At 42.5% G+C, this 14,849-nt stretch overlaps 1 protein-coding gene across 1 annotated transcript in view; it reads left to right on the forward strand.

Moving 5' to 3' along the window:
* Nucleotides 1–11,147: 11,147 nt before the first annotated feature.
* Nucleotides 11,148–14,849, forward strand: part of Stx7 (syntaxin 7) — a 13,091-nt gene continuing 9,389 nt past the window's right edge. The window contains exons 1-3 of the mRNA XM_050159464.1: nucleotides 11,148–11,273; nucleotides 13,342–13,435; nucleotides 14,114–14,289. Coding sequence (XP_050015421.1) covers nucleotides 11,197–11,273; nucleotides 13,342–13,435; nucleotides 14,114–14,289 — 347 coding nt within the window. The 5' untranslated portion in view covers nucleotides 11,148–11,196. The remainder of the gene's footprint in view (nucleotides 11,274–13,341; nucleotides 13,436–14,113; nucleotides 14,290–14,849) is intronic.

A 14,849-nucleotide genomic window follows, 5' to 3' on the forward strand; every position in this document is an offset into this window, starting at 1 on the left:
TCCCCCCCCCCCCCCCCCCCCCCCCCGCACCACCCATTAAAATTCAGCTGTGACTTTCTTGGCTCTGTAATCAAGCTTGGGGCCCTATACCGCTCTCACCCTAATCTGCCCCCTGCCCCCACTCATCAACTACCTCAGGTTCTTTCTGCACCTTCCTGGAGTGACCCTTTTTAACCTCAGGGCTGTGGTGTTTGCTTTCTTTTCAATTGGCTCCTTTGGAGACAGTACATTTCCTTAGTGATGCCTTATTCGACCTATTTTCTAATAATTTCTTCATCAGCTTCCTTTGTTTTTATAGTGTCTTCTGTCAGAAAAAATTTGAAGTATAATTACAATTTATTCCCCTGTGTCCCCCATTAAAATGTTAGTCTTTGAGACAAAGGTTTTAATGTTACAACCATCAAAATATTTGTATGAAATTCTTTTTAAAAAATAAGGTTATAATATACAAAAGGTATTATTTTTTTTTACTATTTACTTTTTCTCCTGCTTCTGCTACATTCATGTGGTTCATTATTGGATGCTACATCTACTTTTTAACAATCCTAACAATCCCTTATTCATGGAAATTTTATCCCAAGATTCCATGTATGTTTATGAGTTTGGGGATCTTGACATGTATGCCGTCTGTATCAGTGCATCCTTGGAGAGCTACATAGATTAAACGCAGGGTTGCCCATACGATGCTACATTTACTTACATAGTTACAGTTATTATTAGCTTTATGCACCATGAGTATAATCTGTGTCCAGTGATTGATTGAGCCACAGTGTTGCTTCCCTTTTATGAAGTTACAGTTTGTGGCTAGTTGTGCAATAGCCTCATATGCACTTGGTCGGCCTGAAGTTGACGAGTTATTCTTTAGGTTTGCCTAGTGTTTGTTTCCTGGAATTATTTAGACAATTCTTGTCCTTTATTTGTTTCTTCATCAAACTGTTTGCTTGTTTGTTCTTCACCAATTCCCGAGTAGCATTTTTCATTATAGAGTTATTGCCTTTTATGTGTTTACCAAACAGGGTTTTTTGTAAAGTAGTTGATACTGTCAGTTTCTTTGGAAGAGCCCACAGAGGACACGCATAGTGTTCTGCTTTGGTATATTTATGGTTCCTAGTCTTCCTTCTGTGGTATAGTTATCGTGATCATTGAAGAAACCAGCAGTGAATTAGTGATGTTAGTTATGACCCTTTACTTCTATGAGATGAATTTGTCTTCATCCCCTGTGAAGTCAAAGAGCCCGCCCACAGATGTAACCAAGGTTTGCTTGTAGTCATGAACCACTACTTGGGAATGTGAAAGTCTTTGCCTTTAATACAGCCCAACTGAGGCCTGCCCACTGGGAAGACTCAGAGTATTGCCTTGCTGCTGGGCACGAATTAGAAGGAGGTCGGTCAGGAAATATCTGCCGATTTTAGCTATATTGTCTTTTAGGCAGGTTTCTTTGTTTGAGAGTGATTCTTGCTATGTGGCTCCTGTTGGTCTTGAATTTGTAATTCATCGCCTCCAGAGTGCTGAGATTCTAGCATGTATAACCACATCTGATGCCTTAATCTAATATTTTATTTTAAATTTTTTATTTTGTATGTGTGTGTGATATGTGTATGATGTGTGTGTTTATATGTAAGTAAGTAAGTACAGGCATATGTTTCATAGTGCAGAGATCAAAGGACAACCTCAGCAACTCACTTGGGACAGGGTGCTTTGCTGTGTGTTGCAGATGCCAGGCTCCCTGGGGACTGTCCTGTCTCACCCTTCCAACATGCCATGGGATCACTGGGAATATAGTAATGTGTGACTCTGTTTGCTCTACATGTCTTCTAGGGATTTGAATTCAGGGTCTCGTGCTTGTGTGGCAGACATTTCATCCACCGAGTCAGCTCCCCACCCTTAACCTAGACATTTAAGACCCTTTACTTTGTATATTCCGTGTCTTGTGTTAAGTACCGTGTGTTTAAAAATGCTATCAGATTTTACCATCAAGTCTATCAGATAAGAAAACTTGGAATGCTTTTGGAATGCTTAAGTTGCTTGCTCAAGTTCATACAGTTATAGGAAGTTTGTGTTGGGTCTCAGGACACTCTGATTCATATAACATTGTGTGTTTAGATCTTGTATTGTGTGTGTAGTCTCTCTCTCTCTCTCTCTCTCTCTCTCTCTCTCTCTCTCTCTCTCTCTCTCTCTCTCTCTGTGTGTGTGTGTGTGTGTAAAATTTGTCCCAATATAGAAGCATCTATTATGTGCTGGACAGTCTGGATGCTAGAGGTCTGCCAGTGAATACAACAGATGCTTGCATCTGTAGAGTGAATGTGTAGTGAGACAAGACGTAAGATAAAGATGTGAATTAAAAGGAAAGATTAAGTGGTTTGAACAATAGCAATAAGGAAACCACACTGTATGCTACAGGGGACTGTATCTATGAGGTATCTATGAGACAGTATCTGGGGGCCGGGTGGGCCTGCCGAGGAGTTAATGGTTGAGCTGATACTTGAACTCATCATTGAAGCAACTTGCAGAATGCATCTTGCAGTGTGAGGATGTTTTGAATGGGGAAAAGACAGAGAGAGGGCTGTTCAGATGACAGCTCACTTGAGGTATTAGAGGTGAAGAGGAGCCAGTACCAGATTAGATCGGCTTCACAGGCCATTGTAAAGTCTTTCACCATGGCTATAACAAGGGTTTGGATAGAGGCTTCACAGTCACAGTGCAGAGGCAGAGGGGGCATGGTTTCAGATGTGTCAGAGTGGTTAGGCTAGAGGAAGTGTGCAAGGGAGCAGATACAGTAGATGGACCATGGCATGCGTGTTGTATCAAAAGGCCAGTAAAGAGAAAGGTGAGAAGAGGCAGGGCTGATCAGCTGTGGAGTCAGCATGCCAGAGGGAAGGAGGCCTGTGCACAGGAGGTGATTGTAAGGGATGTGTCTGGCATGACGCTGGAGTTGTGCAGGGGATGCAGCATGTGACACTGTAGGAGCATGCAGCCATGGCCAAGGGTGGAATCGTTTGGGGGAGCAGTGGAAGGCTCAACCACTTGTGTACTGAAATCCTCAGGAATTAAGACAGGAGTCTGGCTGAGCAAGGTAAGAGTGAGCCAAGAGCTACTGCTCTCAAAAGAGGCAAATGTGGCTGATGTACCAGAATGCCTAAAACTGCCCTGGACATAGGAGATGGGTTTTGGTACTTTCTGTGCATCAGTTCCTCTGGTGCTCACTCAGACTTCATTTCAGAATTTGCCTTCTCTTCTCTTCTCTTCTCTTCTCTTCTCTTCTCTTCTCTTCTCTTCTCTTCTCTTCTCTCCTCTCCTCTCCTCTCCTCTCCTCTCCTCTCCTCTCCTCTCCTCTCCTCTCCTCTCCTCTCCTCTCCTCTCCTCTCCTCTCTTCTCTTGTGCTTAATATTTAACTAGGTCTCTGGTTCTCTTGTGGTCTTCTTTCCCACATTTTAAGATCATCTTCCGTGTAGTTGCAGTGCCTCTTTGTCATCCTACGGCGGGGGGATGACTTTAATTTTTCAGTCGGGAGGTTGACATGTGGAAAAGAAAATGACAGTTTTCTCTGCTCAAGGACCCCTCCTCCCCAGTCTGTGCTCTGCCCAGGGCGTGGGGGAGGGCTTAGTGACTTTCTTCTTTGCCTGCCAGGATAGTCTTGGCTTTGGAGGGTTGTTCCTAAGCTTTGATCATTCATAATATTAGTGTCCCAAGACGCACAGCTGCCTCTTTCCCAACTGTTCCTCTCCTTTTAGAGAACAGCTAGCCTTCCGTTTAAGTTCTACCCTCCTCTGCCCACCTGCTTTGGCAGGCTGCCCAGGTTTTTATTGCCCAGCACTAGCTAGTGGGTGGGTACCTCTCTCTTTCTTCTCTCTCTCTTCTCCCGTCCTGTTTCAGGTGGGGACTTAATTATGTTCCATATATACCTTGAACACATAATCTAAAGATGATTATATACAGTATTTTATACTGATATTGTACAGGAAAAAATTTCATAGTGTACAGTTTTCTTCTGTGTCACTGTGCACATGCTCAGCCTGAGTTTTGAATTTGGATTAGGGATGCTCCATTCACACCGATCATCTGTGAGCAACAGCAGCTCTTGCTCCTTCACCTGACTCAGCATTTGCTTTGGTCCCTGCCCATCCATGTTATTACCTGCCCAGTATCTGCTTATTTTTCTTCCTTTGGCCTGTGTTTATCCAGCCTTAAGTTTATTTTAATTTTTATAAAAATATAATTCATAGGGATTTCTTACCCTACCATTTGCATCTAATCTGTGCATCTGGATAGGTGGAGGGAAGGCAGGAAAGGATTCAGAATCAAGCTTCTGCTGCAGTCCTAAAGGAAGCAGATATGTGTCTTCAGTAACTTAGAAACACCACTGAGTGGTATCTTGGCAGCAAGCAGAGCTCAGCCATTGGGACAGAGGTACGAGTTCGGAGTTTGGACATCATCGCCATATGTGCTTGAGGTGGGCTGGTGACACAGCTGCTTTCAGACAGAATGGCTGGGCTCCCTCCTGTGTGTGCAGAACATCCCCACAGCCCAATCCTCCTCTGTTGGCTTCCTATCCAGTTCCACTCTGCAGCACCAGGATCTCAACAAGCAACTCAACATTTATCCAAGAGCAGAGCAGCTCAGCAATGCATATGTTAAAACAGGAATGCAGAATATCCTTGCCAAGAGGTCCAGCCTGTTGTGTCTGCTCATCTAAAAATCTGGTTAAACAAATAAACAAGCAAAACCAGCAAAAACAAACAAACCCCACTTGCTTTGAGCTTTATTATTAAGAACCAGACCCACAGACTTACTCTCTATTAATCCAGCATACCAGCAAACTGCCGGTATATGATACTTGGGTGATTTATGTGCCTTTCTGCCTGGGGTGGGGAGCTGATATGGAAACTAGACATGTTCTAGACCTGAGATTGCTTTACCGACGAAGGGTGAAGTGTGGTATGTCTGTAGGGATGCTGAGCTAGGCAGCAGAGGGCCGGAAATGAGGGACTGAGCCTCTGGAGGCAGAGGCTTTCCTTCTTCCCTACTAGAAATTGGCCACATGGTTTGGTTTGCCCAGCTAGACGATTAGCTCCTTTCTACAGAAGTCGCCAGACAGAACAAGAGATAAAGCACTTTGAAAAGAGGCCACTGAGTTTTCAGCAGCCATTGTGTGTGTTCTCTGGGAAACAACTGACCTGAGCTGGTGAGAGCTCACTGACTGGACTGATAGCGGGGGAACCTGCCTAGACCAAACTAGGCCCACTGAATGTGGGGGCAGTCTGTGGGGCCACTGGCAGTAGGACCAGGATTTATCCCTAGTGTTTGAACTGGCATCTAGGAACACATTCTCTTTGGAGGGATGCCTTGCTCAACCTAGATATAGGGGGGAGAGCCTTGGTCTTTCCTCAAAGTGAAGTGTCAGACTTTGCTAGCTCCCCATGGGAAGCCTTACCCTTTCTGAGGAGTGGATGGGGGAATTGGGTGGAGGGAAGGGTGGAGCTTGAGGAGGGGAGGGAGTGGGAACAGGGATAACTATGCAAAATAAGAAAAGACTGTATTAAAAAATTCTTAATAAAAAAAGGGAAAAAAGGATGCAACTTGTATGTCTTTATGATTCCCTCTAAGCTTGGCAGTATATTGTAGGTTATTTGTTGTAGTTTAGGGGACTTTTGCTGTGATGGAACAACACCATATAAAGCAACTTGGGGAGGAAAGGGTCTTTTGGGTTTATCCTGAATCACAGCCGATTGAGGGAAGCCAAGGTAGGAGCTCAGATCAGATGGGAACCTGGAGACAGGAGCTGATGCAGTGACCATGGGTGCTGCTTGCTGGCTTGCTCCTCATGACTTGCTCAGCCTGCTTTCTTATAGAAACCAGGACCACCAGTGCAGAGTTGGCCCCACCCACAATGGGCTGGGGCCTCGCATATTAAACACTGCTTTGAAAAATGTGCTCTGTGATTGCCTACAGCTTGATCTCATGGAGGCATTTTCTTAATTGAGAGTCCCTCTTCCTAATCATTTTAGCTGTATCAAGTTGACATAAAACTAACCAAGGCATTAATGCTACCGAATTCCCTCAGGCATGAGTGGCAATGGTTAGCAAGGATATTCTTACTGCTTGCTTCTGACTCAAGACCATGGCTTGCCTCTGGTAGGGCCCCCGTGCTGGTTCTCGCTGTCTCCAGTACAGGCTGCTTCTCCCTCCGCCTTGTGTTCAGTCAAAGTGAATGACACCTGGGGACTGGGTGGTTTCTGTGCCGAGAGTGCTAAGCAGCTGTGGCTGGAGCAATGCAGTAAATGCCCAGAGTCAGCAGCAGGAAGTGGAATCACATTTCCAAGCCTGGCTGACTCAGATGCCCTTGCAGGTGGCCTTTCCTGGTAGGTGCGTGCGGACTCATCTGCCCTCTGGGGAGCAGAAGACTGAATTGGAGCCTCAGGGTTGCACCCGCCATTTTGCTTCTGACGTGTTGCAGATGTGCATTCTGGATTCAGTGATAGAGATGTTTTCTGCTAACAGTGATAGTACATTCTGCCCTTGGCTGTTTGGGGTTATTCGAGGTGCTCTGTGTGGGTTAGAGCAGGATCTGTAGTCCCCAACAGTCTGTCATCCTCACTTGTCAAACATTTACCAGAGCTCCACATTGCCCAGGCTGCAAATCCACTTAACCCCACCTGCAGTTTTCTGACTGAAAGTGCATACTTTGTTATGAAGCATTTAAGTCCTAGTCCACTAGAGGGCAGCACACCCACACGTGCTTAACAAGAAGAGAGGGCAGGAACTGCTTGGTTTTGATGAAAGAATAAAGCACTTTTTGGTGAGTTTGTTGGAGATGATGTAATATTTCTGTTGTAAAAAATGTAGTATGTTTGTACAAATGGTACAACATGTCAGACAGCGGCAGAAGTGATTTCCTTATTTCATTCTCATAGAAGTCTTGATTTGCATTTTGTATTCTGCAATAAGGTAGACTTCCTTTAGTAATTTGAAAAGTATTCCTTAATATTTACGCATCGTGTTTACTTTAATTGAATTTTTAACAATTGAAACGAATCATGACTGTCCTATAAACTCAGAACACCCCTAGACCATAAACTGAAAGGAACCATACAGAGATGGAGGGAATTATCGGTTTTTGTCCCGCTCTCTAGCCTGCTGGCCATCAGCCTAGTGTCATCTTGCCCTTTCTCTGCTCGTACATTTTCCCTCAGGCATCTTCATGCTACTAGGGCAGCTGAGCTGGGCCGAAGCCCAGTTATCCCCATTCCTCTTCAAGAGAAAACCATCTGTGCAAGCCGTGGGGTCTTCTGCAAAGAAGTTCATTAGCAGTGCAGAGGAAGTGTAATCCAGCTTCTAAATTTACATAGTGGATAAGAATAACCTGCGCAAGCCTGTGCCTCCCAGGCGTTAGCAAAACATACTTTTGGGAAATTATAGGGCTTCAGCTTGATGTCTACGCGCCCTTTGTGGAAAGTTTGCCACGTTGTTAAGGATTTATGCCCAATAGACTTAGCAACATAGAGTTCTCAGTACACTCGGTACTGAGTGGAGCTTGTGAATACAGAATTTAGTTAATATTTAATAATCAGAGTGGGATGTCAGCTTTTCTATTAAAGTATCAAATAGTAAATATTTCAGACTCTTGCAGGCATTGTACAATTTTCTACAAATTCTTCATTTTGTTGTTTGTGTTTACTCTTTCTACTTAATAGCCTTCTTCGCTTGGAAACTGTACAAAACCAGACCCCGAGCTCATGGGGCATTTGATGGCCTTGGCACAGAATGGTGCTAGTGACAGTGGTGTGTAAAATAACAACTCTAGTGCTTTCTTAGTTCATAGCGCCACAGCAAACAAAAGCAGGCTGGCTCCATCTGCATCCAGTGGGCCTTGCTATCCCCTTGTGGGTGCAGGGAGTTCACTCAGGGTGCCGGGTACACACATGCTCCACGTGACTCGTTCCTATTGCTTCCTCAAGTTACGTGCACTTGATGTTTGTCTCCTTTGTGTTGGCCAAACACTCAGACCTGGACACGACCTTGTCAGTGCCTCTGTCACACTGGAAAAATACCACCTTGAAAGCCAGGAAATCGCTCTCTTAACCCCAGCTCCTTTACCAAATTAGATACAGTTTCTCGGCCATCAGTTATTCTCTATGGCTATCAGTGTCTTTCTATAATGAAATTGAGTCTATATATATTTGGTAATTTCATATTTATGTTTCCATAGACCTTACCCAGTGTTTGGTGATTTAGTTGGTTTTCAAGCTTAGAGCTACTTGAGTCAAAGGACTCTGCAGAATTGCTGTTCATATCCAGAATCTCCCACTGTGTGTGTCCCACAGTGGTTAGCCAGTCATTACAGAATGAGTGAATTAATTACAATTGAGCACTTAGCAATTTAAAACTCACCTCCTACTTTTGTTGTATGTTTTAGATTTAGGTTTTGTTATATGTTTAGAAGCATGTAGTTTATTATATAAATTTTAATCTATCCAGTACTTTTTTGTATTTATGCTGTACAAATAAATATTCATTGAGTATCAGTAGTATGGTAAATCCTGTAAATACAGAAATGGATAAAATATAGTTCTAGTCCTTGTCTAATAAGAACTTACTTCCTACTTGTGGTGTATAGTAGGTGATCTGTCCATTTCACTCCGCATCTTAGTATGGAATTAGATAGCTAAGTCTCCCAACTAGAGGTTACTTTTCTATTTCCTACTCTAAGTAATAGAGATGCCACCCCACTGTTGCTTTGGGGATTGTCCTCCAGAAGAACACAGATGTTTTAGGTCCTTGTTTGGCTCACTTTTTGTAACATCTGTTTCTATATCTTTTATTTGGGTCTTCATAATACTCTTCTTTCCTTTTTCTGGGGTGGATGCTGTGTGAGTCCCGTTCTTCCCTTGCCTGCATCCATGCACTCATTTGAATGCATCCTCTAAGACAATAGCATGGTCCTTCATTGCTTCAGAGTGGAAGGGGATTGTTCATCAAGGTATTTGATTTGTAAGGAATTAGATTCTGGTCTTTTCTGTCTGTGGTAGCCACTAGAACTCCCCTCAAACTCATCTGATGAGGCTCATCCAAAATAGTCTCCACACAGTTTGTTACTTTAACAGTTAGGATTCTTCCTCCTCAAAGATTAGTTCTCTGATGCCACTTTTTATTGATCATGATGTAACAAACTAAAAAGATACCACTATCATAAGACTTTTGAGTGATAGGCCAGATATAAGTTTCCATTATGATTCATCCTTTTTGTTTCCTACAATAAGTATGATTTCCAAAACAAACAAACAAGCAAACAAATAAACAAACAAAACCTCCAATGTAAGCCATATAAAGAAGAAAAGTTCCTATGTGGCATACTGTCTCTGCTTTTCATAGGCTGGAGCATCTTTACTGTCTCCACAGGGGCGCTGAAGTAAGACCTGTTCTGTCCGTGTGCCCAGCGCAGTCCCTAGTGAGTGATCTCTAGATGGACATTCCTTATGACCAGTAGAACTGAATTCCTCAAATTGTGGACCAGAGTCTAAGTGTAATCTGTATCCAGCACACCCTGCATCCAACAGTGGAGAGAAAGGATAGGGAAGGAGGCAAAAAGTTAAAATAGGATTCTCAACCAGTTAAGGTGGCCAGCTGGCCCCATGAGCACTTTAGGGGAACACACAGAAGGCACTATTGCCCTTTTGCACATCCTTGATCCTAATGCAGCTGTTTATGGCAGATGAGACTGTGGGTAGGGATGGCTTTGAACAATAGGCTTCTATCTGTGAGATCATTCCAGACTCCCCATAGACAAAGAGCTAGGCAGGAGGTGGCCAAGAAGGACTGACACTATATCTTGATGGCTAGGATATAGTTAGGTGTCTACCATAGTAAAGCTACAAGTTGATCATGTAAATGTGTGACCCAAGACACCTTCAAGACCAGTAATTGCAGCATTGGCCAGGGCTAACAACTTACAGACAGCCAATGTTACCAGCTAATCAAGCATATGTCAGAAATGGACAAAGGGGCTTCAACATCCCATAACTTAGTAGGTAGCCCATGGACAGGGCATGGTGATCAATCTGGTAGGCCAGGCGACATGCAGAGAATGTCCAGGGCCCCCATTGTTTTGGCTGTTGAGAAGTAACCCAGCTTAAGAGTTATCTCATCTTTGTTCAGTTTCTGCCAAAACTGTGTCAAAACTCTAGGCAAGGAATTCAAAGGCCTTTTCCTCTCATCGAAATTCTTTCCTCTCTTAGAACTTTCCTCACCTTTCCTTAGTTTCTAACTTTTCTGAATTCTCCTTTATACAGTAGGTTTTCACTTCGCATACACCCAGGAATGGCTGTATCTTTAATCTTCACCGGAATAAGACAAGGAAGAATATGGTGGCCACAAATGTCTGGAAAGATCCTTGAATCACACTCTACTGGGCTGTGATAGGTTCTGTTACATGCAAAATTCCTGAATCTTTGATATTTTAAGTCCAGACCAGCTACTTTGTAGATTAACCAATAGGCTAGATTGGTTTGATTTGTTTCTCATGGTTAGTCTTGGGTTAAACATTTTGGCAAAAGAAAAACTATGTAAGGACTGTTGTGACTCTCTGTCACCACATTCTGTCCTATGGTTCACAGTGCCGTTTTGTCCAGTGTTGGTGCCAACATTGAGCTTATGTTTTAAGCAATGAATTTATCAATGGAAAGCTTATCTCTTTAATATCATCTCCCAGGGGCGCAGAGACCACTTGTGGCCTTAGCATTCCTTAGTTACTCTTACCTGTATCACTTGTTACACAGATGACTGGAATCATTTGTCATTTTGTTATGTATTCTCATTAAAAGCCGTAATACTCACTTTATATTAAAATAAAGCATGTCATCGCCACAGTAATTGTCCTGTGATTTTTATGCTAGTAGATTCAAGTAAAATTCGCACCGACTCCTCTCAGGGCAGTCTTTGTAGCATGGAAGAGAGACTGCCATTTTGGGTCATGAGCACAGTTTCTCGTGTCAGTGTTCCCACTCAGTTTTCTCTTGGGAAATCCGCCTCTTGCTGTTACTGATGAGACAGAAATAAACTGTTCACTTTTCCAGTTTTTCAATTATTATTATCTATTACTATGCCCTTTTTTCTTTCTTTTCATCATTTAATTGCATTCTAATGTAATATTTTCTGTGGCTGTTGCTAAGTTTTATAACAATTTTTTATTGATTTTGTATTATGATAGCTGTGGACATACAAAGGACTCTGAATCAACTTGGAACACCTCAAGATTCACCAGAATTGAGGCAACAGCTGTAAGTTTTGTTTTGTTTTGTTTGTTTTTTGCTTTTTTGGTCTTTCGAGACAGGGATTCTCTGTGTAACTACCCTGGGTATCCTGGAACTCACAGTGATCTCTACCTCTACCTCTGCAGTGCTGGGGTTAAAGGTGTGCATCACCACTGCCAGCATGTTGGTTTTGTTTGTTTTAAGACAGAAAAAAAGAGAACCTGCTTTTGTAATGGCTTTTTATTGGAAAAAAATTATGGAAAATTAATAAAACAGGAGGATTGCTGAGACGTTAAAGCCTGCCTGGGCTACAGAATAAGTTCCAGACCAGCTTGGGCTATACAGTGAGACTCTGTCTCGAGACTTACACAAACACACACACATGCACACGTGCACACACACAGAGACATACACACACACACACACACACACACACACTACATGTTTCAGTAAATATGCCGGTAGAGGAATAGTAATAGTACCTGGTGTGTTTTATAGATTCTATAGTGTTCTTCATCTTTTCTCGTCTGAACTTTGTGAGATGTGAGTGATGTGCACATCTGGAACCATTTCTAGTTTTCTCAGAGAAAAATCTCTCTTTCAGGGCCTTGATCTGCCCAATATTTTTCAGAACCTCTTAAATCCTCAGTACTTTAATAGCTTCAGATTACAAGTGATACACACACACAAACACACAGGGACACAGACATACACATACAGACACACAAGCACATACACACAAGTACACTCACAAACATAATACATACACAAACCCACATACACATATATGTGTACACACACAGAGACACATATACACACAGCATCATCTCCATACAACAACCATTAGCTAGAACAAAAGTACAAAGAAGATATGAAAAGATATATAATAGAAACTCATGTTTTTTTTTTTTTAAAAAAAGTACCATTTGAAGTATTTGTAGTTGTCCGTAGTTTACATTTTATTTTCTACAATAGAATAGATATTGGGGTGAATCACACCATCACTCACTGAAATGGAATGCAATGGAGGTACATACGAAATGGTCACATTATTTTGGTGGAGTTAACAGTGGAAATTCTGAATCCATAGGCATGATCATAGAGGTTGCCCTTCGAGAACTTTGAGTCTCCTGTTCCAGAGGCTTCGAGAAGTATGTCTAAGCAAGGGCGTTTGGTGTCTAGAGCTGTGAGCTGTTCTTATTCTTCCTCTGCAGCTCTGTGCAGCCATCTGCATCTGAGCATCTTCTTCCTCTGAGCCGCACTGACAGTGCGTGTGTGACTTAAGGAATGCACTAGGAAGGCCCTGCTGTCACGTCTAAGTACCACTTTAATGCAAGAGCATATTGTTGAATATCAAATCTTCCCAGTACCATTTGTACTTTTTCCTCCATAAGATATCTAGGAAGATGCAGGTATAGGTGTAATTCATCCCCTTTGTTGTATCCACTTCTGTTTATAAGGAAGCCCTTGCAGGTTTGACCACTAGTAAATTTGTACCATCACCGCTTCTCCTCCACCTGTGTGTTTGTGGAACATAAGTGTTCACACAAAGACATAAAACGTGCAAGATATATCTCATACCTAGGAACTGTACAAAAAAAAAAAAAAAACAAACCCTCTTTCTTCTTCAGATGCCCTCCCAGGGGAGGTGCGGATAAGAGCTGTACACATACTCAGTCTCTCAAATATAAAGAACCAGAGAGGCATCAGTCTCCTGACTACATGCCCTTCATACTGGAGTCATTTTTGTTTATACCTAATGATTTTCGCTTATAGGTAACTATAATTCTTATTTATTTCTCTTAGCTTGGTTATTATAGGTGAATGAAGACCCTTCTATGTCATAGCTCTTAGTATTTTCCAAAAAAAAAAAAGATAGAACCTAAAGATAAGGTTTAAAAGAAGAAATTGACAACCCGTTCAGAAAACTATGGGTACTTTTACAGTTTATAGTTTGAAACTATAAATACTTTGACAAAAAAAAACCTAGTTTTTCTCCAACCATTTACTATGGGTAATACATGTAGCCGAGATTTTCTTCGGCTATAATATGTGTACCTTCTGTTTCTCTTTTTCTTTTTTCATTTCACTTTAGGCAGCAGAAGCAGCAATACACCAACCAACTTGCGAAAGAAACAGATAAGTACATTAAAGAGTTTGGATCACTGCCCACCACCCCCAGTGAACAGGTACCAGGCTTTCAGACCCATGTTTTGATGTCCTGAATGTAAAAGAAATTAATGCACAGTCGGATCTTTGAATGATGATACCACAAAGGAAGTTAGGCAACAACAACAAAAAAATGGTATTTGAGATTAGTTACCAGAACACAAAACTGTATTTAGTTGTTCAGGTAGGATCATGTGGTTGCATAAAGCAGAAATTATTTCCATGTAGCTGCTCTGGCCCATAATTAACTGCTTGCTGAGAAAAATGCCTCCTATTTAATTGCTTCCTGGCTTTGCAGGGCTCTTGCCACACACACACCCTCAGCATGTACACACTTAAGATGCGCCTGAGGGTACAGTTAGCTCCTTGCTTACTTAGTGCAAGGTATTGTTTATATAAGGGTATAGGTTTTATTTGCCTAAAAAGGGGATTACCCAAAATTAGCCTTAAGACCATGACCCCCTTATCAGCCGCTATGAAAGTCTACGGTGAGAAACCTTGCAGGGCAGGCCTTTTGCCTCAAGTGTTTGCACGCGTTAGAAAGGTGGCTGAGAGTCCATCAGATACTGTCTGTAACTGGAGACTGACTGACAACTTCAGAATCACATAAACAGCCAGGGTAGCGAAGCAGCTACTATAAATCCTAGTGAGCTTCTCAGTTTGTTTCAGCAGGCTGTTTCTTTCTCCCTTCCCTCTAGCGTCAAAGAAAGATCCAGAAGGACCGGTTAGTGGCGGAATTCACAACATCTCTGACAAACTTTCAGAAGACCCAGAGGCAAGCTGCTGAGAGAGAGAAAGAGTTTGTCGCTCGAGTGAGAGCCAGCTCCAGGGTATCGGTGAGTCCTGGGAGCGACATGGTAAAGGCGTGGCCTTTGTAGCATCCTGGTGTCTGTGACACTCCCTAGTCTGTGCCTGTTTTAAGGAATCTCTGCGGGTTTTAAGAAGAAGAGTGTTGTGTATTGTTGTAGTTACTTCCCGTGGAGCATTAGCAGAGTATAGACTACATAAAAATGGAAAAACCCGTTTTTATTAATAGTTAGATGTCAAGTCCAGGTGGTCTTTTCATGGCAAGTCAGTTTGGTGCTTGGGTGTGTGCCAGAGTATGGTGATGAACTTAACGCATAGGCCAAGGAATTTTAAGAATGAATATGAGCCTGGAAAGGATAATTGAAAGGATGATCTGAAGTGAACTTTTGAGTTAATCGAGTCTTAAATTCTCACAGGATCCACCATTAGTTGATGTTTCACTCTTTAATATAGAGGTTTCACAGCCAGGCGGTGGTGGCGCACACCTTGAATCCCAGCACTCGGGAGGCAGAAGCAGGCGGATCTCTGTGAGTTCGAGACCAGCCTGGTCTACAAGAGCTAGTTCCAGGACAGGCTCCAAAACCACAGAGAAACCCTGTCTCGAAAATAAATAAATAAATAAATAAA

The sequence above is a fragment of the Alexandromys fortis genome, unplaced genomic scaffold (genome assembly GCF_014885135.2).
Source record: "Alexandromys fortis isolate MF-2015 unplaced genomic scaffold, M_Fortis_MF-2015_v1.1 scaffold_107, whole genome shotgun sequence".
Classification (NCBI taxonomy): domain Eukaryota; kingdom Metazoa; phylum Chordata; class Mammalia; order Rodentia; family Cricetidae; genus Alexandromys; species Alexandromys fortis.